The 27,234-nt window shown below is 39.9% G+C and overlaps 4 protein-coding genes across 6 annotated transcripts in view; 3 read left to right on the plus strand and 1 right to left on the minus strand.

Moving 5' to 3' along the window:
• rab27b (RAB27B, member RAS oncogene family) overlaps window positions 1–10,092 on the minus strand; it is a 30,724-nt gene extending 20,632 nt beyond the window's left edge. Inside the window, exon 1 of one of the 2 annotated variants that reach the window (XM_016663014.1) lies at window positions 9,777–10,092. The gene's annotated coding sequence lies outside the window, so the exon portion shown is untranslated. The remainder of the gene's footprint in view (window positions 1–9,776) is intronic. The other variant, XM_016663013.1, reaches the window with a different exon arrangement.
• A 1,279-nt stretch (window positions 10,093–11,371) lies between these two features.
• txnl1 (thioredoxin-like 1) lies at window positions 11,372–15,819 on the plus strand. Its single transcript, XM_007576162.2, has 8 exons — window positions 11,372–11,659; window positions 12,911–13,007; window positions 13,243–13,416; window positions 14,610–14,732; window positions 14,806–14,875; window positions 14,943–15,115; window positions 15,377–15,481; window positions 15,593–15,819. The coding sequence occupies exons 1-8, from the start codon at window positions 11,562–11,564 to the stop codon at window positions 15,620–15,622; spliced, it is 870 nt and encodes a 289-aa protein (XP_007576224.1). The 5' UTR covers window positions 11,372–11,561; the 3' UTR covers window positions 15,623–15,819.
• A 644-nt stretch (window positions 15,820–16,463) lies between these two features.
• Window positions 16,464–19,667, plus strand: LOC103154762 (tripartite motif-containing protein 16-like). The gene is made up of 2 exons (XM_007576164.2): window positions 16,464–16,810; window positions 17,545–19,667. The coding sequence occupies exons 1-2, from the start codon at window positions 16,534–16,536 to the stop codon at window positions 18,912–18,914; spliced, it is 1,647 nt and encodes a 548-aa protein (XP_007576226.1). The 5' UTR covers window positions 16,464–16,533; the 3' UTR covers window positions 18,915–19,667.
• Window positions 19,668–20,292: 625 nt separating this feature from the next.
• Window positions 20,293–27,234, plus strand: part of nars1 (asparaginyl-tRNA synthetase 1) — a 15,790-nt gene continuing 8,848 nt past the window's right edge. The window contains exons 1-12 of one of the 2 annotated variants that reach the window (XM_007576165.2): window positions 20,293–20,479; window positions 22,219–22,301; window positions 22,583–22,648; window positions 23,078–23,170; window positions 23,265–23,354; window positions 23,853–23,931; window positions 24,012–24,082; window positions 24,279–24,365; window positions 24,846–25,067; window positions 25,220–25,419; window positions 25,913–26,048; window positions 26,124–26,237. In XM_007576165.2, the coding sequence (XP_007576227.1) occupies window positions 20,437–20,479; window positions 22,219–22,301; window positions 22,583–22,648; window positions 23,078–23,170; window positions 23,265–23,354; window positions 23,853–23,931; window positions 24,012–24,082; window positions 24,279–24,365; window positions 24,846–25,067; window positions 25,220–25,419; window positions 25,913–26,048; window positions 26,124–26,237 (1,284 nt within the window). In that variant the 5' untranslated portion in view covers window positions 20,293–20,436. The remainder of the gene's footprint in view (window positions 20,480–22,218; window positions 22,302–22,582; window positions 22,649–23,077; window positions 23,171–23,264; window positions 23,355–23,852; window positions 23,932–24,011; window positions 24,083–24,278; window positions 24,366–24,845; window positions 25,068–25,219; window positions 25,420–25,912; window positions 26,049–26,123; window positions 26,238–27,234) is intronic. The other variant, XM_007576166.2, reaches the window with a different exon arrangement.

The raw sequence follows: 27,234 nt of genomic DNA on the forward strand, positions 1-27,234 counted from the left end.
ACTTTCTGATTTTTTCACTTTCATCCCAAGAAGGTAAGTTAATAATTAACTGTGAATAAAAATAAAAGCTTCTGATGTCACAGTAAATATAAACTGATTCACTTTTCAGAACTGGAACATTAATTCTTCCAAGACATGTGACAGGACTTGATGTTCCACCAAGTCTGCTCAGTTTTGCCATGTTTAGTCCTCCGTACAAACACACCAAGATGGGAAAAGAGAAAAAGAGTTTCCAGTAAGTAAATGCTTCTTCTGTCACTCTATAAAGGTCTGGCTCAGTTTTACTGTTTTACTGCTGTAATAATTAGTGCTAACAAAAATAAAATGAAACATAATCAGGCCTGTGAACAGGGCTGATACACAAAGAAAATATGTTTTCCTGGAATAGCACATCCTTGCTACATTTCCATGGAAACAGATGTTTTGATTTGGATTCTGATCAAGAAATTACACAAAACTTACAGAGAAATGGTTAAATAAAACATTCCTCTGTGAAAAATATGAAATTCCTGCAGGTAAGGCACAGATTGCTCATAAATAGTTATGGTTTTTGATACTGGGCATATAGGCTGTTGCCCAGGGTGGCATAAGAAAGTTGGACGCACAAGCTAAAGAAAAGAAATATATGAGAGACATAAAAGAGTTCCTGCAGGTTTCACCAACCCAATTTAATACTTTAAGGCCTGCATCACGACAGAAATGTACAAAAAGGAAATTCGAAATAAATAATTGGTGTGAGTTGGTCAATGGCCAAGAATAATATCATCCAGCCACTTGGATGTAAAAAAGCTAGATATTTTTACCCTTCCTGGCTAGCTAACTAGCAGCTAGTTAGCTCAAACCTTTGCACAACAGTGAATTTCCATGAGAAAAATGAAAACTACATGAAGCACACAAGATTAAATAATCCTGCCAAAACAAAATTTAAGATCTGTTATGAACATATTTAAGGCCAACCTATTTATTGCAATGAATTTAAGACTTTTTAAGGATGTGCAGACATCTCTCTCTTTAAATTTGAGACTTTTCCAAAGCATTTACTTCATGCAAACTAATTTCCATGTTTCCTAATTGATTTAGCATCAAGTTATCAGTTCAAAATGAGAACAAGCGACTTTTACTGAGGAAAGAAACGCTTAAGGACAAATTTAGGTGTGAAGTAAGAGGAGAGGAAGAGCAGGCTGTCGACAGCAGCGATTTTAAAAATGTATGAGCCTTCAACCTCAAGCAGAGAGCTGGTGGTGTGTGTGTGTGTGTGTGTGTGTGTGATGCCGGCATTTAACAGCGAGAGCGAAGATCGGATAAAGACGCATCGCTTTCTGATCCGATCATCTTAATCTGTTTATTGTTTTACAGAAAGTCACATTGTTTGGTTGTTTGGGAGCAGATTTTATTCCACCAGGTTCCTGCTAATGGTATTTATTTGAGAGAGAGACAGAGGTGCCTGTGTTTGACTTCAATAAAGTCCTGTCAGCTGAATATCAGCTCATGAGTCACGAGTCCCAAAACGAGGAGGAGGAGAAGAGCTCAACCGAGGAGGGGAACATGATGAACGGCGGAGCAAGGAGAAGATAAATGAGAAGAAGTAACGGGAAGGCCACAGGGAGCAGCAGGAGGAGGGGGGGATGGACGCAGAAGACAGATTAAAGACAAACATGAACCAGAAAGAAGAAACGAGCTGAAGAAAACTGAAGATGATGCAGAAAACTTGAAAGAGTAAAAACTGTTTTACCACAACAGTAAAGTTAGCAAAAGTGCTAAACAAAAAAAATTAGCTTTGCTATTAGCGCATTAACTTCAACACAGATGTTGAACTTTATTTAAGTGAAAGTTTACAAAACGGCAAAGGAAATTAGCACTTAAGAAGCTATGTGTGCTAAATGTTTAGAAAGTTAGAAAAATTCCTAAACAAAAGATTAGCTTTCCTATTAGCATATTAGCTTCAACATAGATGCATTACCATTAACTGCAACATAAAAATTTAACTTTATTCAAATGACAGTTTACAAAACAGCCGAGTACATTAGCACTTAAGAAGTTATGTGAGCTAAACGATTTCAAAGTTAGCAAAACAGTTAGCTGAGTTGTTAGCACATTAGCAAAATGCTGCAGACTGCTGTGTGAATAAAACATCTCATACACTCTAACATTTTTATGTTTTTGTTAATTGGTTCCCAATAAATGAACTGAAATGAATGTAACCTGATGGTGACATTAGAATAATCATAAGAAAAAAAGCTTGTGTGTAAAAACAGATTATTTTAGTTTCTTCATTCAACAGTTCAAATCTCGACCAGAAAACTTGACGTTATTCTCATCCAGATTTTTAAATATTAATAATTAAAAATACATTCAGAAAGCAAACAGGCGATATTAATAAGAAAAACCGCAGGTCTGATCCAGATTTTAAAAAAATGCTGCTTTAGATTATTTTAGTTTTATCTAATGCTTGGTGCTCAAATGTATCAATATTAAACTTTAGGTTTTTAATTTATTGATTTTATCTGGATTTTATTCCCTATGATTTGTTTCTGAGTGCAGATAATGAAGCTTTGCTAACGTCCCCGCAGCGTCGATCGCTGCTCTGCTTTGTGTTTGCTTACAGAGCAGATCTTCACTTTCAGGACAACTGGTGCATGAAAATCCCCAGAAACTGACCAACAGAAAACCACATTACAGAGGAGAGATGGAAAAAAGTTTAAAAAGTAAAGAGGGAACAAGACAAAGACTCACAGCTTCATTAGGAGGTTAAAAATTACATGAAGATTCATTTAATCACTTCAACTAATTTAATAATTAAAGGCGATTAACACTGAAGGTTTATGTAACTGGATCTATTTTATGTCAAAATTTGGTTGTAATCAGAGCAGCTTCAAAGAAGATTAATAAAAATGTAAAAAATTTACAAGCTGCAAGAGAAACGGAAAGGTTGGATGATAATCAATAAATAATTAAAAATCTGAACAGATCATTCAGAAACTAGAATAAAATTAAATCTGACATTTAATGTCGATGTTTTTACTGAGAAAACTGAATGTAGTTATGTTTACAGTTTTATTCTTCACTTTTAATGTCCTTATAAAATATTTTACGTTTCATCAAATAAATTAAACATTTATTGCAGTTCTGACTGTTTTTTGTAATATTGTTACTGTGATAAATGTGCAGATGTAGATAATCTGAAGAGTTTTTCCTTTTTCTAACGTTAATTATTACAGAAATAACTGGATGTTGTTCAAATAAACAGATCCTGACTGGCTTAAATCAGCAGATCGTGATCAGAAACTCTTTGCTATCGGAAAACAACTCTTCACCTCTTCCTCTTCTTCCTCCTCCTCCTCCTCCTCGTTTTCCTCCTTTCTTCACCTTCGCCTCCTCCGTCACCAGGCAACTGGTCTCTCCTCCCTCAACATGTCCGTCTCTCTCACCCTCGTTAGGCCAAACGCCAGCAGACAGAGGATAAGAGGAGAAAAGGTTTGCTGCACAGCGAAAGCCGTCAGGTTGAACCATGAAAACATCGAAGAGTTTATTGACTGTAAGCGATAAAAAACCTCAAACCATCAGGTTGACGTAGCGAATGTCTGAACTGAGGAATATTTTCAACCTGACGCTGAAAATCTAGCAAATCAAAATTAAAATGAATTTATTCTACTGATATTTTCTCGTCAATTCAAATTGAAACGTATATTATTTTTTTCCAGGGAATGAAATGCAGAAACAAGAAGTTAGCCTGGTTGCTATGGCTACCGCTGGGAGGAAGGAAGTGAGGCTTCGTGAGCATCTTCGTATCACGTGAGAAATCAGCAGCGAGGCGACGCTCAGAGGAAACATTCAGTCCTAATGAGGATCATGTAGCAGAAATTTAGACTTTGATACTCTGAAAACAGAAACACCATCCAACATGGAAACCTGTTCTGGAAATTTAAAGGATGTTACTTTATTTTGAAATCTAAGCTGTTTTGATGAGAAGCCAGAGGATTTCTGGGAAAAACTCTGCAATGCTTTCTGGTTCAAAAATAAAAAAGAAAGTAGGAAGAAATCAGGTTTTTAAGTGTAAACTGTTTCTGGCATCATTCTGACTGGATATTTGGAAAAAATGGTACATTTAATCTAAATGGACTTGGATTTTAAATATAAGCCACAAATGTTCAGTAAGATGGAAGTCAGAGCGTTTGGAAGGCCATTCCAGAACCAGTTTGGATTAGAGGTGAAATGATTAATCACGATTAATAATCTGATTTATCACGATTGATTAATCACGATCAATTAATTTATCAAATGATTAATCATTAACTGGAGCATACAGACCATTGCTATCAGAAGCTAACAACCAATGATAGACATAATAAAGCTAGCTAGCTACTTAGCAAGACTTTACTAGCAACTAGCCTCAACGAGTTACACATCGCATGAAGAGACTGAGAGACTCAAATGTTTGGCTGACAGAAAAGTTCAACAACTAATACAAGAGATTAAAGCTGCATTCCCTCCAGCCCTGTTCAGTCCGTTTGTCTGGAAAGTCGGGTTCGTTTGGGGAAGCGTGAATCAATAACCGAACCAAAAATTCAAACTCTGGTCCTCCAAACCTTGGTCGAAGTGAACTCTGGTTCTGTTTAAATGCACATGTGAACGCCAACCGGATCAGAGACCGCATCAAAGCAGGAAGTGGACTACAGCCCAGGGCATTCTGGGTAAATACAACCAAAGCTAACATGCTAGCCTAGCGCTACCAGGAGAAATGACTCGTAGCCTAAAGAGAAATTCTCCAATCTCTAAAATCTGACGCCTCCATCTTGTTTCCATCTGGTGAAGCAGGAAGTTGCTCTCAGTGTCTTTAGAGGTTTTTGTGTTGTTTCCTTCAGTGGTTGTTGGTGCAGCGCCCCCACAGGCCAGGAGGGGAACAGGCTGCTCAGAGGGTTTGGTTGGTTTGATAAAGAACTGCAGCAGCTTAAATTGGAACAAATGTTTCAGTTTTTATTTCCAATCGAACCGACTCTGCTGGACCATCAGGTGGGAAAACAAACTACATCTCCTTCTGGATCACCTTCCAGAATCTAGCAGAAGAACTTCTACATTTGTTTGATGTTGTTGGAAGTTGCAGTTCTTCGTCTCGTTGATAACCTCAGTCTTGTTTATTTCTTCCAAACCAGCTGGAAGGTCACATGATTTATCACAGCATCAGTTGGTTTCCAGGAATCCAGACATGAGCTGAGCTTCACAATGTTCTGCTGTTTGGCTCCCATATGCATGTTTCCCCGTGTGACGTCACTGAGGTCCTGCAGCCGCTGCTGCATTCAATTATTGATGAGCTGCAATTTATTTCTGCTGCCTCCATTTATTGCACAGACACAAATTACCCGACATGTGAAGATTGTTTCCATTTCACTGGAAGCTGGACAGTTTCCTGCCGTGATGGAGAGAGTCGCTGCTGGCTTGACATTTGCCATTTGAGCAAAACCCGACAATAAATCAGGTGAAGTAAATCAGCACAGGTTTCTGCAACCATCACACATTTTCCTCACCAGCTCTATGGCTACAAAAGAAGCAGGTGCATTTAGGAAGGAAACAGCAAATAGTTATTGGACTAAATCATATTTTCCAGAATAATGATATTTATATTTGTGAGTCTCATATAATTAGTGAACTGGAAGTAGAAGAAGATGGACGACACAGACGGAGAGACTTAATGGTTAGCGTTAGCTTTGCAAAATTTTAAAAAATGTTTAGCAGTTTAGCATTAGCTTCTGCTAATTTTTCTGTGTTTTGTGATTCTTCGTTAACTTCCATAAACTATTTTATGTGTTTTGCAGTTTAGAGTTAGTGTCCAGTAATGTCTGTGTGCTTACAATTATCTTCCACAATTATTTTACGGGTTTTGTGGTTCAGCATTAATTCTTTTATGTGTGTTAGCAGGTTAGCATTAGTTTCCGTTAATTTTTCTATTTGTTTAGCAGTTTACTGTTAGCTTCCAGTGAGTTTTTGCGTTTATTATCAGACCAAGCAAATGTTTTAATGTGTTTTATGGTTTAGCGCTAGCTTCTGGTCATTTGTATGTGTTTAGCAGATTAGCATTAGCGTAGCTAATATTCTTGTTTAATGATTAGTGGTTAGTGAACCAAACTTTGTGGTTAGCTGTGTGGTTGTAGTGCCATTACAACCATGACGGCCATTTTCCACCAGATAAAGGAAACATCAAGAAAATGTTTATGATTTCTATGATTTAAATTATCTGACACCAAACAGATTCATATAACTGGGATTTTATTTCAATCATTAGCTTCCTTGATGACCATGGCGGCCATCTTGAATTTTTCAGTGGCTAATGTTTTTTTTCCACTTCTCCTTGGAGCATCTGTACCAGGTTAGATCCTTTTATCTGCATGTGAAAGATGTTTCTGAAACATTCAATTATCTGCTCCACTAAACCCAAACCACGACTGAGCAGCTCATCAGATTTATCTTTCAACTTCAAGTTTGGCTCCGAAGAATAAAAAACACATAACCGTTAAAACACAATTAGTTTTTATTTTATTATTTTTGGCATTTTCCAATTATTCTGTAATGTTTTCTGACTGATCCCATTATTTTATTTCCACTTCTAGACTGGAGGGTTTTATTTTACATATGGAAAATATTGATATCAGATTGAAAATACCTCTAATAACATCAAATATTCCCTCATATATAGATTAGCTTGATGTTTGGACATCACAGGTTTGTCCTGCTGTTAATAAATCAACGTCATAAGAGCGAAGCCGTCCGTCATAAATCGCTGTAATCCTGATATTTATGAGCAGGAATAAAAGCAGCGCCGACAGAATGTGATGCTAAACTGATTTACTGTCCGAATCATCGCCGTCGTTATTGATCTTTTAAAGCTTTCAGAGCTTCAGAACCACCAGGATTATCTGCTCCTTCTCTTCACAGATAAAACCGTTTCATTTGCTTTTTATTCCCAAACTGCGTCCATTACTGCACACTCGCTCTAAATGGCTCCGCTGGAAATAAGTCGAGGCTTTTCAGGTTTCCTTGTTTCCTCCCAGCTGAAGGTGAGAAAGACTGAGCGGCTCAGAAACACGTTGCTGTTAACCTCAACATGATCAACCTGGACCCAAACAACAAACAGAACCAGGACAAAACAACGGATCTGAGAGGAAACCAGAGGCTCACCAGCTGCTTTTCTATTCACTGTGAAATTACACAAATTAAATTCATTTAAAAGAAACACATTGATTTAGAAAAATGATTGTTTTTCAATAAAAACCTTTTGCTCCAACATGAGGTGGTTTTTCAGCTCATCTTAGTTTTACTTGGATTTGTGTATTTTGCAAAAATGCAGTAGAAACGCATCAAACGAGTCACATGATCAATGACAGGATGTTACTGCTGGTGGAAACGACAAAGAAGACAAACAGGAAGTGGTTGGATTATGATGGCGTTGCATGTTTTTAATTATGTAAATAAACTTATTTACATTGTGTCTCTTATCTAAATAAACAACCCAATCTAAATAAGCAATTGCAAAGTTCAGTTTTTTCGACATCAGTGGAATATTGTCAAAGTTTTGAGCATGTTTGTAACGGAAATGCAGCTGCTGTGATAAATAGAGATAACTGACAAAAATCATCTGGTCCCTGCAGAGTGGCAGTGGGATGTAGCACAGAGCCTAAAAGTAAAATCTCATTTTTTCACAATACATCCCATTTATGTTGTTTTTTTTTGGTTGCTTTCTTATCATGGTAACTTTATATATTCAGTGTAGAGTTGACCTGAATTCAAAGTCTAAATAAACAGAAACTGTAAAGTGTGCATGTCAAACAAGATGGCCGCCCTCTGAAATGTGGAAACCCAAGGACAGCATTGGAGAAAAGCAGAATCACAGGTTAAAATGGCCTAGTCAAAGTAATATATGGTATGCACTGAAAATGAATGTTCAGATGTTCTCCATCCCATCTGACTGAACTAGAGCAGCAAAAACATGCCACACTTTTCAGATATTTATATTTCTGAGAAATTTATTGAACAAATCCCAATAAATTCTGACCAAGTTTGTCAACATTCCTGTTTTTACTGATGTAAATTAATTCCATGAGTTGAGATGATTAGATCAGGAAGTGTTTTTGTTTTTTTGGATGGAGACTCGTTTTCTCTGCCAATAAGTTTCTCTTTAACCAAATCGCGGCTCTGCTGCCAGATCCTCGCTGCAGGAAACCCGGTGAGGCTCTCCTCCGTCTTAACGCGCCCCGCTGCTCCTGGTCAATACTCCACAGGAGGCGGAGTCAGACTGAGGGAAAGGTCACGTCCTCCAGCCTAAAGGTCACCCAGGATCATCAGAGCCAAACGCCAGACGATAAAAACCTCCAATGGGATGGGAGCCTCTGGTTTTTAAACGTGTTGCCACGGCAACAGCCTGATCTGAAACAGAGCTAAAGGTCTGCAAAACGCCTCGGACGCTCGCAGCGCCAGATTATCACCGAGCGACTCAGCAGGTTGAAAGGTTAAAGGTCACGACAGGACAGCTGGATAAAGAAAACACCAACGAGTTTCGTTTGATGTGAGAAAGTAGCGTCAACGTTGCAACGACTTCTGAGACAATTCACACAAAAAAATCATAAAAAATGAACCAAAACCTTTTCATGACTTTTTGCATTGAATTACTGAACTAATTAACTATTAAATTATTTTCTGATTGATTTAGATGCACCTGCAGTTCCATTTATGACCACAAGGAAACAAAGTTGTTTCAGTTGTTTGCCTTCCACTCAACTTTCCATTAAAATGCCTAGAGGAAGCTTTGTGAACAGTGGGCTTCTTTACTGAACTAATTAACTGTTCAGTGATATTCTAATTTATCTTTAGGCGCCTGCTGTTTGATTTAAAACATCCAGGAATCATTTTGTTGTTCATTAATTCTTCGTATTTTAGATTTTCAACATGAATGAAAACGACTCAAACATCTGAGATCTGGATCTGCTGCAGCTTGTTAATAATGACGCATCAATATGAACATGAAACATCGCAGAGCAACGTGGAACAGGACTGCTTCACACAAATACATCACTGTAAACACTTTTTCTTTCCTTTTAATTGTCTTTTCAAAAGCTTAGATGCAGCTACAGGAACAAACTGCTTCTTTAAAAATTGCATTTCCTGGTTCTGAAAGTATTAAGATGCACCTGCAGTTTGGTTTATAGAAATTTTATATTGTATGTTTGTCTTTGCTAACATTTATCACCTTGTCAACAAATAATCAATTTTCCCCTTTGAGATCAATAAAGTATATTCTACTCTATCTGCTGAAGCCTGTTGGATCTAAAACATACCGAGGAACAGACTTTTTCCTTCCACTTAACTTTCCTTTATGTGCTTATTTACAGCTACTGGAATAAACAGCACTGCCTGCCTTGTCTTCTTCCCATTTGAAAGTATTTATATGCATCCATGTTTGAAAAAGTTTCATTAAATGTAGATTCCAAGTTAGATGCGCAACACAAACTGAACATTTCTGTTTCGTGTGTGATCTGTGGATCTCTGCCTCCCACACTTCATGCAAACTGTGAGCCGCTGGCTGCGCTTTGCATGTGAAGCAGCAGCTGATAATGAAGCCGCTCAGGCTGCGGAGCTCCGCTCCTCCAGCAGCAGCAGCGCCGCTCAGGCTATGACTCATCCCGCCTGCCAGTCACTGATGCTGGGCTGGGCACGACCGAAACGCGTCGCCGAGCAGAACCCAAAAACACACACAGCCAGAAACCTCCTGTTTTCTCTCTGCCGCTCACCTCTCTTTAGTGGAAACTAAGTCAGATGCTCCTCACAGGTGTGCGCTGCTGCCTGGCCGCTTGGTCTCCGCTGCTCTCTCCTCCGGGACGTCGCATCGCTCCCCCGGTTCGGATGGACGGGAAGATCCGCGCAGAGGAACCGGGTTCCGGCGGAGGACCGTGCGGTGGCGGTGCGGGATGAAAACCTCCGAGAGAGCTGCGGCTCTGACGGATGTGGCCCCGCTCGCTTCAGGGGTGGGGGACCGACGCTCAAGATGCCTTCAAGGTCTTCACGTAACCTCGGATTTCCAAGCTCTTCAGCGAAAGAAGCGCTTCTCTGTTTCCATGGTGATTTAAAGGGACAGTTCATTTTTTGTTTTTAACCGTGAGGCCGTGTGAAATAGACAGTATTTTTCACAATTGTTTGCCACAATAGCATCACAGTGTGTCTTTCCATATCTGGTTCTGGTTCACTTTGCAGAACAAACCAGAACCAAACATGAAGGATGCACCTCAAACCTGAAACAAACTTCCTGAAAATTGTAAAAACAGCCAAAAAAAAGGGAAAAACCCAGCTGTTTATAGCTGCTTTTGAACCATAAGAAATTAAACATAACCAACATTTTTTTAAGTGTAATGATGTCACTTGGTTTGGTTAATTGATTGATTACCTATGATACAAATAATATCAGAATAATTCAATTCAGGTTTTCAACTAACAAAATATCATCTCGAGGCACTTTATCAAAAAATAATAATTTCAGTAAATCTTAGTTATCAAACAGGACAGTAAACTCAATTAACTATTCAAAGTATTTTTAAAATTAAAGTCAGGCTAAGTTAATTTAAGTCTTAATACCAGCAGCTCAGAGACAAGTAACTACTTACAATCAAACAGATAATCACAGTGAAGCTAACAATAAATCCAACTCTAGATGTTAGCTACTCAGAGACATGCTAGTGATTTATTAGACAAGCTAACAGTTAACTCAAGTCTTAAAAGGAGCAACTTGGAGACAAGCTAACTATTCACAATTAAGCTAACAGTTAATCACATTAAAGCTAAGTGTAGATAGCAGCTACTCAGAGACAAGCTTGCAATTCATTAGAGACAAGCTAAGTCTTCAACTAGGAACTCAGAGGGAAGCTAACACCTAATTACAATCAAGCTAATGGCTAATCATAGTTGAGCTAACAGGTAACCTAAATCTAGCTACATGAGAAAATGTAAAATGAATCTGTTTGACTTCAAAAATAAAGCTCATAGAAACTCTATGCTTATTTATTATTTAATAATTTTAAAGGATCCTTATTGGGGTTTAAAATAAAAAAAAACCCTGCAGTCTAGCTAAGAAACAAAATATAGACAATAATCATGAGTGCAACACACCAAAGGAACCATACAAAAATCTTGAAGTTTTCTAGTTATTATTATGAACTACATAAATTTCAGTCAAAGATAAATGTAGATGACGGAACCAAAAAAGGTTTTAAAAACACCCACCAGCCTCAAATGACCTAACTGGTCGAAAGTTTGAATGAAAACTGTATGTTCTGTTTCCACATGAGGGCAGCAAAGAGGAATGACGAACCAAAGAAGAAGAACAAACTCCGCCTTTCCTGTCAGGAATTGACCAATCAGGAGTCTCCATTCTTAACGCTGCATTGTGTTCCTATGGTGTACAGCTGAGCTAATTTTGTGACAGAAAGCTAAAAACAAAAGCGTTTAACCCACCAGGCTGCCCGGTCTCCTGCTCTGAACATCTCCCGGAGGATCAGGCTCGGACCCCAGCCCAGAACCGGACCATGGTTGGCGTTAAAGTGATCGGCAGCGACCCGGACTTCCAGCCGGAGTTAGCGGCCGCCGGCTCCAGGCTAGCCGTGGTGAAGTTCACAATGGCTGGGTAAGGTTCTCCACACGGGCTGATTGCAGCTAGCGAGGCTCTGTGTGTGGGTCATGTAGACGTGGAAGACCAGGATTTAAAAAGTAAAACCAGCTGGATGCTGGAGTAACTCTGATTTTCTCCCAGATTCATACTGCTGTTAGCCGATGGAGGCTAACTAGCTCTGCTGCTTACAATGACTTGGCAGTATTGCAGTAAGTTAGCTGCTGAGGTGTAGCACCGCTGTAATCACAGGGTTCTGATGCAATATATAGAAATATATTAACAATAACCGGAACAGTGTAACGCTCCAGTATATGTTATTTTATGTTTGTCATTATAAGAAAATAGTCAAATCAATCCTAGTTTCAGAACTTCTTCCACCTGTAATGTGGCTTAAAACGCTTCCAGCTTAACTGGATCTACTTTAAAACTAAAATAGTGTGGACGTATAAATTTCTACAGCATTGGTTGAATACCTTTTCCAGCAGCTGTTAAGTTTATTACAGTACTTTTTCTCTTTTGAGTGATCAGAATCTGATCAGACCATTACCATACTTGGAACCGGCACCATTTCACACCGGAACTGAAGGGGGCGCTATTTCATGTACAAGCAGTGGTTTTTCACTCAGTACCTCCAGGTTCCACCCTGGGCTCCCTCTAATTCAGGGTTGGGTAGTAACTAGTTACATCAACTCCATTATATTTACTTCAGTAACGTTTTTGAAAAATGTAATTTCAGGAGTATTTTTACTACTCTGTGTTTTTTACTTTTACTTGAATAAAACTTTTGGATTTTTCTGCCCACTGAATGAAAAACAAACAAGTTTTAACCAAAGTATCACCAGACATGCAGTTTTTGTCGAAGAAACTGTTTTTTGTCATATTTGAATTATTGTAATTTTGGTCCTTAAAATACCAAAAAATTCCACTTAACTTTATATTTTGGTCCATCTGATGATGTAATTTTTAAATATTAAATGATAATTTTATCAATTGGTAGTTGAGTAGACATTTTACCAAATACCTTTTTACTCTTGAGTAATTTCTTGGATGGATCCTTTTTTACTTTTATTTGAGTAAAATTATATTGAAGTAGTGCTACTCTTACTCTGCCTCCTCATGCTGTTCATATCTACATCCTTCTAGCTCAGATTAAAACAGATTAGTTTCCATAACTTTCTGAAACTGACCCGAAATGAACTGAATTGATTATTTTTGGCTCTGAAGGGGAACGATGAAGAGTTTTCTGATGTTCTGCTCTTCCCTCAGCTGTCGGCCGTGCATCAGAATATCTCCGGCTTTTAACATGTTCAGCAACAAATACCCACATGTGGTTTTCCTGGAGGTCGACGTTCATGTCTGTCAGGTAAACATCTCCACGTTCATCTAAATGTTATCAAGCCTTTTATTTCTGTATGATCCCAAACATTCATCCAAAGTTGTTTTAAAATGAATAAATTGGTCTAAAACTAAACCAGTTGAGGTTCTACATGTTGGATCTGAAGGTGATTTTCCTGCTAAAACTCTGACGTCATTAATCCTGTTTTTAAAACTGAGATCTCAAGTCGGTTGAAAGAAAAGTTGTTTTTCTGTTTCCTCAGGGGACGGCGGGAGCCAACAACATCTCAGCGACGCCCACCTTCCTGTTCTTCAGGAACCGGGTCCGGGTGGACCAGTACCAGGGGGCGGACGCGGCGGGCCTGGAGGAGAAGATCAAACAGCACACAGAGAACGACCCGGGAAACAACGAGGACTCAGACATTCCCAAGGGATACGTGAGTTTACCCCACCGCACGTGTCCAGGCCTGGTTCTGAAATACTCCCTGTCCAGTTAGAACCAGTGATCTGAGGCATTTTGTCCAAACTGGAGTTCTGAGTTTGGGAAAATGACACACAGATGGAAAAATCAGCTTCTTGGAGTGAAAAATAGCCTGAATAGAAATATGAAAAGCTCAAGTTTGGTGGTTTTATCAGTGATTTACTGTAGAGCTGCTGGCCAAAGGGATTATAACAAAAGCAGTTAAAATAAGGGCCACTTCCCCAAGGGGGAGAAGTGCACCCACCTCCAAATTGCGCCCTTGGTCGGCAGAGCTGGTTGCTGGGAGACTGAAGAAAGCTGGAAATTATTCTGGTCTTTATTCAAATCCAAAATGTGTTTGTAACGATGTTTAATGCTGAATTCACAGCAGGCCTGTTCCGTCCTCTTTAGCTGAACTACAGTTCGATTATGGATTGAATGTTTCATCAAACCAAAACAATAATGAACTCTGATCCTCCAGACTTCGGTCTGGGTTCGGTTGAAGTGAACTCTTGTTTGGTTTGAATGCATATGTGAACACCAAGCGGACCAGAGACCGCTCCAAAAGCAGGAAGTGGACTATAGAGCAGTGCATTCTGGGTAAACAAAACAAACGTGTTAGCCTAGTGATGGAAAGGTCTGGAGAAATCCTCCAACCGCTGAAATCTGCTGCCTCCATCTTGTTTCCATCTGGTGAAGCAGGAAGTTGCTCTCAGTGTCTTCAGAGGTTTTTGTGTCGTTTCCTTCAGTGGTTCTTGGTGCAGCGCCCCCACAGGCCAGGAGGGGAACAGGTTGGTTTGACTCAGAGCCACAGCAGCTGGAGGTGGAGCAGATGATGGAGTTCTGGTTCTAATAGAACCGAGTCTACCGGACTGTCTGGTGGAAAACACTCTAAGTGATGCCCCTTCATTATATTCAGTGACTATGATCAGAAATAAAGCAGAGGAAATGAAAATACAAATGAAAATTCTGCAGATGGTTATAAAAGCTGCAGTGAAATAAACGCTGTGGAAGATCGAGCCTTTCCTCAAGAAAAGTTTGAAGTGAAGTCAGGCTGTGTCTTCATGTTGGAACATGTTTGTATCCAAATGTAACCAGTTAAGAATGTTCTCTGGAGACTGGGACCGGTTCGACCCGCTCTGACCTCTGACCTCTCTGTCTGCCGCTCAGATGGACCTCATGCCCTTCGTCAACAAAGCCGGCTGCGAGTGTCTCAACGAGAGCGACGACTGCGGCTTCGACAACTGCTTAATCAAAGACTCGTCCTGCCTGGAGTCCGACTGCGACGAGCAGGTGACCTCTGACCTCGAGTGACGTGGGATTCACACTTCCTGTTTGCTTCACTGATAACCGTTTCCTTCTCCAGCTGCTGATAACGATCGCCTTCAACCAGCCGGTGAAGCTTTTCTCCATGAAGCTGCAGTGTTCAGATTTAGGTGAGTTGTTTTGAAGGTGAGGCGTTTAAAACCCGACCCTCCTTCACCGGGTGTCGTCTCGCCTCAGCCCGCGCCCCGAAGGTCCTGAAGGTCTTCATCAACCTTCCTCGGTCGATGGACTTCGACGACGCTGAGCGGAGTAACGCTGCTCAGACCCTGGAGCTGTCAGAGGAAGACTACAAAGACGACGGGCTGATCCCGCTGCGCTACGTCAAGTTTCAGAACGTCCAGAGTGTCACGGTGAGGAAAACATCTGAAAGTTAAATGAACGAAATACGACCAGGTGAGTTTACTGGACAGAAAGAAACTACAGATACGGAGAGCAGTAGGAGGAACAGTGGTCAGTTTGATAAATACGTTTGTTTTTGAAAATCTCACACAAACTCCATCTGCATCAGCTCCATTTCCTGGAGTATGAAGCTCCTGAACGGTCAGTAAATGGCCCCCGAGCCGCAGTTTGGACACCCTGATGCTGAGTCTCATCCTGTTTTCCTTCTGCAGCTGTTTGTCAAGTCAAACCAAGGAAATGAGGAAACGACAAAGATCAACTACCTGACGTTCATCGGCACTCCGGTGCAGGCCACCAACATGAACGACTTCAAACGGGTACGGAGCAACAAACCTGCTCTTATCGAGGCTCAAAGCTGCGATACGGAGCAACAAACCTGTTTTTATTGAGGGTTAAAGCTGAGACGTGCTCATGTTTTCACCCTGCAGGTTGTCGGGAAGAAAGGAGAGAGTCACTGAGGAAGGAAGAGGAGGATGTGGAGGAGAGGCTGCAGAAACAGTCGAGGGGTTTTTCCTTCTGCCAAAGGAGAAGAAGAAGAAGAACAGACCTCCAGCGTCCCTCCTGCTGCTCTCACTGGGCGCTCCGTCTGTCAGTCGTTTATATTGTAATTCTGTTGAAATTGCTGTAAATAAAACACAATCTGTTTTCAAAGGCATGCGCTTCCAGGTTGCTTCAGTTTTAAACAGCTAGTTTTAATGTTTACATTTTAATATTACGTTAGTTTAAACATGAATGTCATGGCTACACAATCATAAACCACAGCCGGTCCATGAAGCTGAGCTAGTTGTTCACAAAGCGCTGTATTTAAGAATATTAATAGGAAAATTAAGTGGAAGGAAAAAGTGTAATAGAAAAAAGTCCACAAGCTCTTCAAGAAACAAAGTCAGAAGCAACTTACAGGCACTAAAGAAAATTAGGCTCAGACCTCAAATTTTAATTAGCAAACTGAATATTTAGCTTCAAGCAAAATGTTTAGCTCCAAACTGAATATTTAGCTTACAAATGAACTAGTTAGATTGCTAACTATTTAGCTCCAAACTAGATACTAACTCAGCAAACAAAATATTTAGATTCAAATGAAATATCAAATAAGCAAAATGTTTTGCTCCAAACTGAATATTTAGCTTTCAAATGAACTATTTAGCTCGGTGACTTATTTGGCTCAAAATTAGATATTCAGTCAGCAACTAAGTATTTCGCTCCAAACTGAGTAAAAATGAACGTGTATGTTTTTTTCTTGATTAAAAAAGTCCTATTTGAAGTAAATCACGTCCCCAGCTCTGGCTGTGAAGCCTAGAGGGCGCTATTCCCGCTCCTCCTCTTGCTGCTCTGCCTCTTCCTGGTTTCTGGCTCTGAAAGCAGCTCAGAAATGGCGCAGCCAGGCCTGAAACTGGAGCAGGAAAAGCTCAGCTGCTCCATCTGCTTGGATCTCATGAAGGATCCTACAACGATTCCCTGCGGCCACAGCTACTGCCTGAACTGCATCGGGAGGTACTGGGACGCGGAGGAGAGCCCCAGCTGCCCGCAGTGCAGGCAGAGCTTCAGCCCGAGGCCGGTGCTGGTGAGGAGCTCCGTGCTGGCGGACCTGGTGGAGGAGAGGAGGAGGAGTGGCGGCCCGCCGGCGGCTCCGGACGAGCCAAGCCAGGGTGAGAGCAGCTCCGGGTTCCATTGTGACTTTTTGTTTCTGTAATTCAACTAGTTTAATTAGTTTTAGAGTGTTTTCTAGTATGGGCTCATGTGACGTCACACCTCAGTGAACTTTGAGTCATCGTCAGTTGCTATGGCAACAGTAAACAAGCCACTAGCTAGCTCTCGCCTTGTTCCCATCTGACTTATATTTACATTACAACCAGAGTTGGGTAGCAACTAGCTACATGTACTTGAGTAACTTTTTAAATGACATTTTTAGGAGTATTTTTACTGCTTCTTGAGTAATTTTATTATGAAGTATCGCTACTTTTGAGTAAATTTTCTGGATTTTTTTACCCACTGAATGAAAAACAAACATGTTTTAACTAAATATTCACCAGACAGACTCACACTTGCAGTTTTTGTTAAAGCTTCAGAAGTTATTTTATTGAAAGAAACTGATTTGGAAAAATTTTTTTTTTTTTTGTTTTTGTTTTTTTTTTGTTTTTTAAATACCAAAATATTTTGGTCTGTCTGATGATGTAATTTTTAAATATAAAATGATTGATAATTTGTTCTGTTACTCAGTACTTGGGTAGATTTATTGGATGGCTACTATTTACTTTTACTTGAGTAAAAATATTGCTACTCTTGAGTTTTTATGTACCCCAATGTTTTCTCTTTCAGTTTTTATTATTTCCTTAGTTTTAGCTAACTATGCTAACTTTGATCCAAACTGTTGTCTCTGTAGATGTGTTGTGTGATTTCTGCAGTGAGGAGAAGCAGAAAGCAGTGAAGTCGTGCCTGCAGTGTCTGGTGTCGTTCTGTGAGCAGCACCTCCAGCCTCACTTCTCCATCTCCGCCCTGAAGAAGCACAAGCTGGTGGAGCCGTCCCAGCAGCTGGAGAACAGCGTCTGCCCGCTGCACAGCGAGGTGATGAAGATCTTCTGCCGCACAGACCAGAGCTGCATCTGCTACCTCTGCTTGATGGACGAGCATAAAGGCCACCAGACGCTTTCCGCCGCCGCAGAGATGAGCAACAAGCAGAAGGAGCTGGCGGCGCATCGGCAGGACGTCCAGCGGAGGATCCAGGGCCGACAGCAGGAGGTGGAGAAGCTCCAGCAGGTGGAGAAGGACATCCATCAGTCTGCTGACGAGGCGCTGAGGAACGCAGAGAAGATCTTCACCGCCGTGAAGCAGCAGCTCCGATCTCAGCAGGAATCTGAGGTGAACAAAGTGAAGGAGCTGCAGGAGGCGCTGGAGGAGGAGATCAGGGGTCTGAGGAGGACAGCCGCCATGTTGGAGGAGCTGCAGCAGACCAGTGACCACATCCGCTTTCTGCAGAACTACGGCTCCCTGGCCCGACTCGGAGAGGCCTCTGACCCGAGCCGCATCGACGTTCAGCCTGAGAGCTTCAGACGAGACGCAGAGGAAACGGTTTCTGAGCTGAGAGACAGACTGGAGGAGCTGCTCACTGAGGAATGGAGCCCAGTTCCACCGACTGGACCCGACGTGGAGGTTCTGGTTCCACAGGCAGAACCTCAGACCAGAGGGGAGTTCCTGCAGTACGCCTGTCCCCTTACACTAGATTTAAACACCGCAAATATGTGTGTCAGGTGTGACTATCCACTAAAGGCTTATTCTCACAGAATAAATGGCATTCTTGTGGATCACCCAGATAAGTTCTCATACTGGCCCCAGATTTTGTGTAGTGAAAGTCTGACTGGGCGTTGTTACTGGGAGGTGGAGTGGAAAGCTTCGTCTAACCGCTGGGATGTTTTTATAGCAGTTTCATATAAAGACATCAGCAGAAAAGGTGATGAAAGTGCATTTGGAAACAATAAGAAGTCCTGGGCTTTGCAGTGTTACAATAAAAGTTATGAATTTAGACACAACTGGATCAGAACTCCAGTCTCAGGTCCATTTTCATCCAGAATAGGAGTTTACCTGGATCACAGTGCAGGTGTTCTGTCCTTCTACAGCGTCTCTGACAACAACATGAGCCTCCTGCACAGAGTCCAGACAACGTTCACCCGACCACTCTGTCCTGGCTTCGGTTTATATGACAGCGCCTCAGCTCAGATCTGGGACCTTTGGTCAGATTGGTATTTATTTGATTAAAATAATTCTCCTTTATGTTCTGCATCAGTAAAAATACACAACATTAGTTACATTCCTATTTCTTTTACACATAAGCATGTAAAGAAATAAGAAATATACAAGGAAAAACTGAAGAAAAGTTACCAAATTAAACACAAAATATTGAACACAGAAAGACATCAGTTTAGTACATGACTCCACTTAAATGATCAAAACTACAGAAATATTGTGCTGTAAGTGAAAAAATAAAAAACATGGATATTCCACCTTGATATCAATATATTCTATTACTAAATATTTTGAAATGGGTTGGATGGACAGAAAAAATGTTAAATCATTGGAAAAGTTTGTTTAATTATTTTATTTTTTTTGTTTTGTTTTAAATGGACAAAGTCATTTTAGTTTATTTTTCCACAAATAGGACCTGAAATGGGAAAAACCAGAGCAGCAGTCAGTAAAAAAATGAGATCTGATATGAGATGGAGGTATGAAAGCAATATAATGAAAATGTACATAATGTAACAAAATTTGACACAATATAAGATTTACAATGTAACATTGATAAGACATGATAAACTGTAGTTTATTTAAAAATATAAAAACATTAACCTTATAGACAAATCTGTAATTTTTTTCTGTATTTATGTGGACATAAACATTTTTGGATTAAAATTCAAACATTAAACCTGCTTATTTCTGCTTTAAGTGAATGACATTGTTTACATTGCACTTTTAAATGTTTCTAATTGCAATAAATGTGGGTTAAATCTTAAATGTTAATGTCTGGCCTGTTGCTTAGCTCTGGTGTGTTTTATTACCTTATCACTTATAAAGCTTATTTTCAACAAGCTCTGTGTAAAATTATCTTATTTGTAACATAGTACTTGCAGCTCTGTAGAAAATGACCAACATTTTCTGTCATTTATTAACAGTCATACTGAGATGGATCCAGGTGACGGAAATTTAAACGGAAAGTCGGAAATTTACAATTGCCATGTAAATTTCCGACTTTACATGTCAATTGAATGCATCAAGACACCTGACAGAAAACAAAATCTGCAATAACTCCGCCTCTTTTCTTCATGATACGTTCAATTACGGATATAAAAAAAACTCGATTTTGTGAGGTATAGCTTAAAAAAAATAAATAAATAAATAAATGTCATATTATTTTTGGTTTTAAAATCTAGGTGGAGTCTTAAAATTTAAATTTTGAGATGAAATGTGTCTTACGTGAAACATGCATTATTAGTTTCTCTTCCTTCGAAAAACCTTAAGTATGAATTCAAGCTAACATTGAATACAACAGTTGTTGACATTGAATGTAACCAATCAGATTCAACGCAATATGCGTGACGTTTCCAGACTGACCAATCAGATGTACGTCTGGCGTTTTCTATGAAGCTGCAGCAGGCTGATGCAAAGTTGCACGTTAGGAGCCCGGAGACGTCGCCGGTGTTTGTTTCTAACGGCTGATTTAGATTTTTTAATACAAAGTTGCCACGTTTTGCTTTCAGCGAGTTGTTTTTAGAAGTGGGCCGACATGGCGACGGAGATAACTAAAGGTGTGGACCAAGTCTCGGTCGGTAAGAGATAAACGAGCCTTCCAGGGGGAGCTAGCTGGTTAGCAGGGACATGTGTGTGTCTGGGTTGGTATGGCGATGATAAAGGTGGTTAAATGTCTGCTTTATCAATCAGTGAGTCTCTAGTTTGATTTATTTTACTGTAACTGGTCTTATTGTTCCCTTACAGATTGAATGAAAAACGTAAATAAAGACTGGAAGCTAATGTTAGGTTAAGCTAATTCAGGCTCAGGTAGCTGTCATTCTGCAGTGCGGAGGTTAAAGGGATAAAATATGACAAATAATCTGTGGAGGAAAGGCAACATTTGTAGTCATATTACTTTCATTAATCGGATAATTTAATAAAAACGGAATTTAAAAAGGTTTTTCGGTTACATCTGTTCAACTTTAAGACATATGGTGTTACCTGAAAACTACAGCTGTTGTTATTTTTTCCTGTTTTTCTTTTGGCGATAATCATCTAACTTGACACAAATAAACACTTAAAATGTGTATTTGTGTAATAAATCTATGTAATACAGGAGTTTCTTTTTTAACTTAATTTACAAAAATGTAAATTAACATTTTTTAAATTGTATATAATTTTATTAAGATATACATATGGCCTTATATATAATATAGTGTATTATATATACTAAAAAGTTATTCTAAAACGTTTCCAACCTGTCATCCCTTGGAAAACAGGTTGTTTCTGTATTTAGATGCTTATTTTCTGAATCTGTTGCAAAGGAGGAGCAAAAGCTTGACTAATGTAAATATAAGCTCAGTTTGACTCAAAACCAGAAATTAAATTATATTTTAGACCTCTTTTCTCCCTTTCACTATTTACTGCTTATTCATTCTCATTTTGTTTTCATATGTTTTCATTTTTTTATCTATATTTAATGCAACAAACATTGAGTTTACTGCTGGTTCTTTTATTCAGGTTTTTGAATCCAATCAAAAATGAAGGCTGTAAAAAATTTGCCCCATTTCTGCATCCAAGCGTAAATCTAAAACTGTGTAAATCTAAAACTCAGGATGGGGCTGAATAGACTAAATGCTTCTTTGGTTTATTATCAAATTATTATTATTATTTACAGTCAGTTGTTAAATGTTTCTGGTGTTTCAGTTGCAGATGAGTTGATGTCAAGATCTCCTGCTGCAATGTTGCAACATTTAGCATTCTTTCACTTTCAGTTTTACTCATCTGGTTCTTCTTCGTAACTAATAGAAACAGATTCTGGTTAAAATGAGACGTTTTAATTTGGGTTGGGATTTTAATTTGTTCATTTGGATTAATTTTTATACAGAAATCCAAATAACCTTTGGATATTAGTGTTTCTGGTACAACCATAAATCAGACGCATAGTTCAGGTTTGGAGCTAACAGGAAAATTTAGTGTAAATATTTGAATTAAAATCTTGAATTAAAAAAATGGTTGAGAAAATGGTCAATTTTAGTCTGGAAATGTTTTTTAAAATGGAAAATGTTTAAATCTGTTGGCCTGATGTGACCGCCTGGTTTTATCCAGATCAAAAATGTGTTCAGCTTAAATTCATATAATTGTCATCAGGGAGTTTTTATCTGTTTCATCAGAGCAGAAACGCCGCAGCAGTTATTTCCTCACGTCATCCGCCTTGTTCATGATTCAGATTCATTTCCGCATTTCAGAGTCAGCTGCCTGACCTTTAACCTCCTTCAGGTAAATCATGGAGTCTCTGCGTTCATGTTTTAAACCTGCTGTTGTTTCTGTTCCTCAGCTGAGATGTACGTCTCTGATAAACACGGCAGCGACCAGGATGGAGACGGGTCGGAGCAGAAACCCTTCAAAACTCCCCTGAAGGCAGGTTTTCCCCACGCAGACAACGAGCTGCGCATTTTTACCGCAAATCTGTTACAAAGACCAATATCTGACGGATTGATATGAGGGAACTTCTAAATCTAATCATTTTTAAATCAATTTCTTTTTAATTATATTGAAATAGATGCAGTCTTCGAAGCTTAACTGAATTGAAATAATTCAAAACAAAAAAAAAACTGCGGTATTTAGATTTATTGTAATTTTTTTGGCGTAGACGTTTTGTTTCTACTTCTTAAATCCAGTTTGTGATCTGAACCTGTCAGGCGCTGCTGTTTGCTGGGAAGGAGCCGTTCCCGACCATCTACGTGGAATCCCAGAAAGAGGGAGAGGTGAGTTCCCACAGCATCACACGTCCTCCACCGTGTTTAGCGGTGAGCATTAGGTTCTTCCCCACATATCCACATTAGTTAAAGTCCCAGCAGAAATAAACTCCACACATTTATGTTTGATGGCATCACTCCTAATGGATCTAGTAGTTGCCATGGCAACCTGGTGACCAGTCTCATGTTAGCACAAATATTTTTATATCAAAAAACATATTCTTGTTCAATTGTCATGTTTCCATTAAGTGAATTTATTTTAATATTTTCAATTTGATACATTTTATGGTTAATTGAAATGCAGCTAATGAGCTTCAGAGCTGTTTTTACCTGCCTCAGCGCCTCCTCCTGGTGGAGAGATGAACTGCAGCTTGGTTTGTTCCAGCTGTTTAAATAAAATTGAGTAAAAACCTCTGGATTTTGCTGTGTTGTTTTCAGCGCTGGGCGGTGATCTCAAAAACACAGATGAAGAACGCTAAGAAAGCCTTCAACCGCGAGCAGATGAAGAACGACGCCAAAGACAAGAAAGAGGTTTGTGGTTCGGTTTCTACGCAGTGTCATTACTAAAACTATCCACCAGGTGGCGACTGTGCCTTTAAACTGTGTCTTTCTGTTTGTTATGCAGGCTGAGGACAACGAGAGGAGGGAGAAGAACCTGGAGGAGGCCAAGAAGATCGAGATCGTGAACGACCCGAACCTTCCTGAGCCTGAGACGGTCGGGCTCCTGCTTCTCATTCTTCTTATTCGATTGCATGTTTAAAACAAGAAGTGGAAGGATTTAGTTTGAGATTGGATTTTAAAAAGCTGCAAAATGGAAACATGAATTTTTGAAAGTATGGATTTAATTTACAAATGTGACCAGAAGTTTATATATATATATATATATATATATATTTTATTTATTTATTTTTTTTTGACATTTTAAACCATTTTTAGATTCCTCAGTTACAAAATATTTTATCATCATTTTATCTTTCTTGGTTTAAGGTTTGTAAAAATACTATATTTTATTTCCTGCAGTGATTAAGCAGCACTCCCATCAGTTCAGCTCATAAACAACTGAAGTTTCACAGGAAGTGGAATATTGGTCACTTTGCTTCGTCTTAATGTTGCCTATAAACACGTCCATGAATTCATGTCCTCCAAAGGCAAATTTTACCAGAAATCCTGTTTGGGTGGAGCTGTAACATGTCGCTCATGTTTGTTTTTCCAGGTGAAAATCCACATGTTGGAGGCCAAGCGAGGTGAGAGGGTGAAGGTGTTCGGATGGGTGCACCGCCTCCGGAGGCAGGGTGAGAATCGCAGCAGAATCAAACGCACCTCATGGCTTGGATGAGAGCTGGTATTCACTGGACTTTCCTTTTTCCTGCAGGGAAGAACCTGATGTTCATCGTGCTGAGGGATGGAACTGGTTTCCTCCAGTGTGTTCTGTCTGATAAACTGGTAAAACTTGTTTCCAGCTGTCGTTATTTTGCATTTCCTGATCCAAACATTCATATTTTCTTTTCTTTTCAGTTTCATAAAACATTTAGACCTTCAGAAAACCTGCAAGACTTTTAGAAAATCTCAAACAAGTTCTGTTCCTTCTGTATAAAACGTATTTAAATAATAAAACCTGTGTGTGTTTTTTCCTGTTTAGTGTCAGTGCTACAACGGGCTGCTGCTGTCCACAGAGAGTACTGTCGCTCTGTACGGGACCATCACTCCGGTTCCTGAGGGGAAACAGGTAAACAAATCAAACGCACCTTCTCCAAGCAGTAAAACATAAATGAGAAAAGTAAAATAAATATGTTTAAACTAAAAGTACGTGATTAAAAAAACTGATTTTATTTTGTCTTTGATACAAATAAAAGAAAAATAACTTGTATCAAGACAAGGGAAAACCAGAACTAATTTAAATAAAATGTGTAAAGATAAAATGTTAGAAAAATAATAGCAACATTATAAAAAGATATAGGAATGTTAAAATTTAATATAAAGAGCATTTAATCTGGAGAAGCCTGAGCCACTTCGTTTTAACACTATTTATAATCAAAAGAAATATGTCTGCCACTAACAACACTTTGGTATTAAATAGTGTTGCTAAAATGTTAAGAATGTGACTAAGCTTCACATTTCTCTGTGCCACATATAAAAGGGTGTTTTTTTCTAGAATTATAGCTCTATAACTAAACATGGGCTAAACATGCTGAGTTTTTCCTGCCAGGCCCCCGGTGGCCACGAGTTGCACTGCGACTTCTGGGAGCTGGTGGGCTTGGCTCCAGCAGGTGGCGCCGACAACCTGCTGAACGAAGAGTCGGACGTCGACGTCCAGCTGAACAACCGGCACATGCTGATCCGAGGAGAGAACGTCTCCAAGATCCTGCGTGTGAGATCAACGGTGACCCAGTGCTTCAGGGACCACTTCTTCAGCCGCGGATATTACGAGGTGACGCACAGCAACTCGGACGACTCTTCAATTTAGCTGATTCATAATGTGTTACATGCTGTGTGGGGTGAATTACATCACATTACATGAAACTTGAAGTCCACTCAGTAAACGTGAAGTCTTCTCTGACGTTTGTGTCTTTGATTTGTCAGATCACTCCTCCCACGCTGGTGCAGACCCAGGTGGAGGGCGGCTCCACGCTGTTCAACCTCGACTACTTTGGCGAGCAGGCGTACCTGACCCAGTCCTCCCAGCTCTACCTGGAGACCTGCATACCTGCCCTGGGCGACACCTTCTGCATCGCCCAGTCGTACCGCGCCGAGCAGTCCCGAACCCGCAGGCATCTGTCCGAGTGAGTGGAGCTACAATCCCCCTCATTAAGACTAAAAAGACTTTTTGGGTGTGAATTTGTCATATGTCAGAGTTGAGACTTTCATTTTTGTAATTTTACTCGTTATAGTTGATTAAAAATCAGAAATACTTAAATGATACTGAGGGAAGATTGAAGAAAGTTCCCAGAGTTAAAAAAGAAACAAGAAAAGATCTTAAATCAGCTGTTCAGAGTAATATAATATATAATCTATATAATATTATAGAATCTCTCTTTTTGTTAGATTTTCCATTTTTAAGATATCCAGGATGTTTATGTAGGGATTAATCTCAACCACTTTCCATTAAGAGGAACTGAAGCTGTTTAAAATCTCCTCTTTTTAATAACTCCAAGTAAATATTTTTGAAAATCACGTTTAATTTTCATTTTAAACATTTCATTTAACCGATTTCAGCCCAGTAAAAACAGCTTCTGGCCACTTCAGCTGAAAACCCGTCATGTGTCATTTTCTCAGGTACACTCACATCGAGGCCGAGTGTCCCTTCATCTCCTTCGAGGACCTGCTGACCCGCCTGGAGGATCTGGTCTGTGACGTGGTGGACCGGGTTCTCAGATCTCCTGCTGCTCAGCTGCTCTACGACATCAACCCCGTACGAGACGGAGGACCACGGCTCCACTGGGTCGTTATCTCTGCGTCTAATGTTGGGTTTTTATTCTGATTCCAGGACTTCAAACCTCCAAAGAGACCCTTCAAGAGGATGAACTACACTGAGGCCATCGAGTGGCTCAGAGAGCACGATGTGAAGAAGGACGACGGGACCCACTACGAGTTTGGAGAGGTGACGACTGAACGCAGCTCATCCCGACTCGGTCTGCCCTGATTTTAACGTTTTCACACCATCAGGAGGGGTAACGGGGCAAATACTCGCACAAAAATAAGTCAGTTTAAGTTAATAAAAACCCAAAAAACTGTTTTTCAAAAAGAGATGAGAGCAATACAAGAGTGTTAATAATACAGAGATGATTTCAAGAATAGTCGTACGAAGGCGAGTGAAGTCGTAAAAATACAAAAATAAAGTTGCAAAAATATGAGAGCAGAGCTGTAATGTTATAACTCTAAGATGAAAATAATGAAAATGTTGAGCAAGGGGCTGCAGGAGCTGCACAGTGGTGCAGTTGGTAGAGCTGTTGCCTTGCAGCAAGAAGGTTCTGGGTTTGATTCCCATCTTTCTGCATGGAGTCTCCATGTTCTCCCTGTGCCTGGTGGGTTTTCTCTGGGTACTCCGGTTTCCTCCCACAGTCCAAAAACATGACTGTCAGGTTAATTGGTCTCTAAATTCTCCCTAGGTGTGTGTGTCCTGTTTGTCTCTGTGTTGCCCTGCGACAGACTGGTGACCTGTCCAGGTGACCTGTCCAGGTGACCTGTCCAGGTGACCTGTCCGCCTCTGACCCGGAACGTTAGCTGGAGAGGCACCAGCAGCTCCCACTGTGGGACAAGGTGTTAGAAAGTGGATGGATTTGATATTTATAAAACAAATAACTTTGTTTACCACTGATGCATTTCTGCAGAGAATCTGTCACGTTGGTAGAAAACTTCAGTGACTGATTATTCAGTTAAATGGTTGCAGTTATAAAACGAACCAGCGGAGGGCGCTATTGTCTCAACAGTATATCAGTTTATTATCTTCCTGGCCAGTAAAAAAAAACTTTTACATTTCAGTGATGTTTAATGATGTGATGAAGTCAGACCTGTGTGACCTCAGTGTTTGAGTCTCAGTGTTTGAGTCTCAGTGTTTGAGTCTCAGTGTTTGAGTCTCAGTGTTTGAGTCTCAGTGT

Source organism: Poecilia formosa, unplaced genomic scaffold, assembly GCF_000485575.1.
Source record: "Poecilia formosa unplaced genomic scaffold, Poecilia_formosa-5.1.2 Scaffold399, whole genome shotgun sequence".
Taxonomy (NCBI): domain Eukaryota; kingdom Metazoa; phylum Chordata; class Actinopteri; order Cyprinodontiformes; family Poeciliidae; genus Poecilia; species Poecilia formosa.

Coding starts and splice junctions, on each gene's coding strand:
- LOC103154762 (XM_007576164.2), top strand. CDS start 16,534: ATGGCGCAGCCAGGCCTGAAACTGGAGCAGGAAAAGCTCAGCTGCTCC. Junction 16,811..17,544: donor TCCGGACGAGCCAAGCCAGG/GTGAGAGCAGCT, acceptor TTGTCTCTGTAG/ATGTGTTGTGTGATTTCTGC.
- txnl1 (XM_007576162.2), top strand. CDS start 11,562: ATGGTTGGCGTTAAAGTGATCGGCAGCGACCCGGACTTCCAGCCGGAG. Junction 14,876..14,942: donor GCTGCAGTGTTCAGATTTAG/GTGAGTTGTTTT, acceptor GTCTCGCCTCAG/CCCGCGCCCCGAAGGTCCTG. Junction 15,482..15,592: donor ACATGAACGACTTCAAACGG/GTACGGAGCAAC, acceptor TTCACCCTGCAG/GTTGTCGGGAAGAAAGGAGA.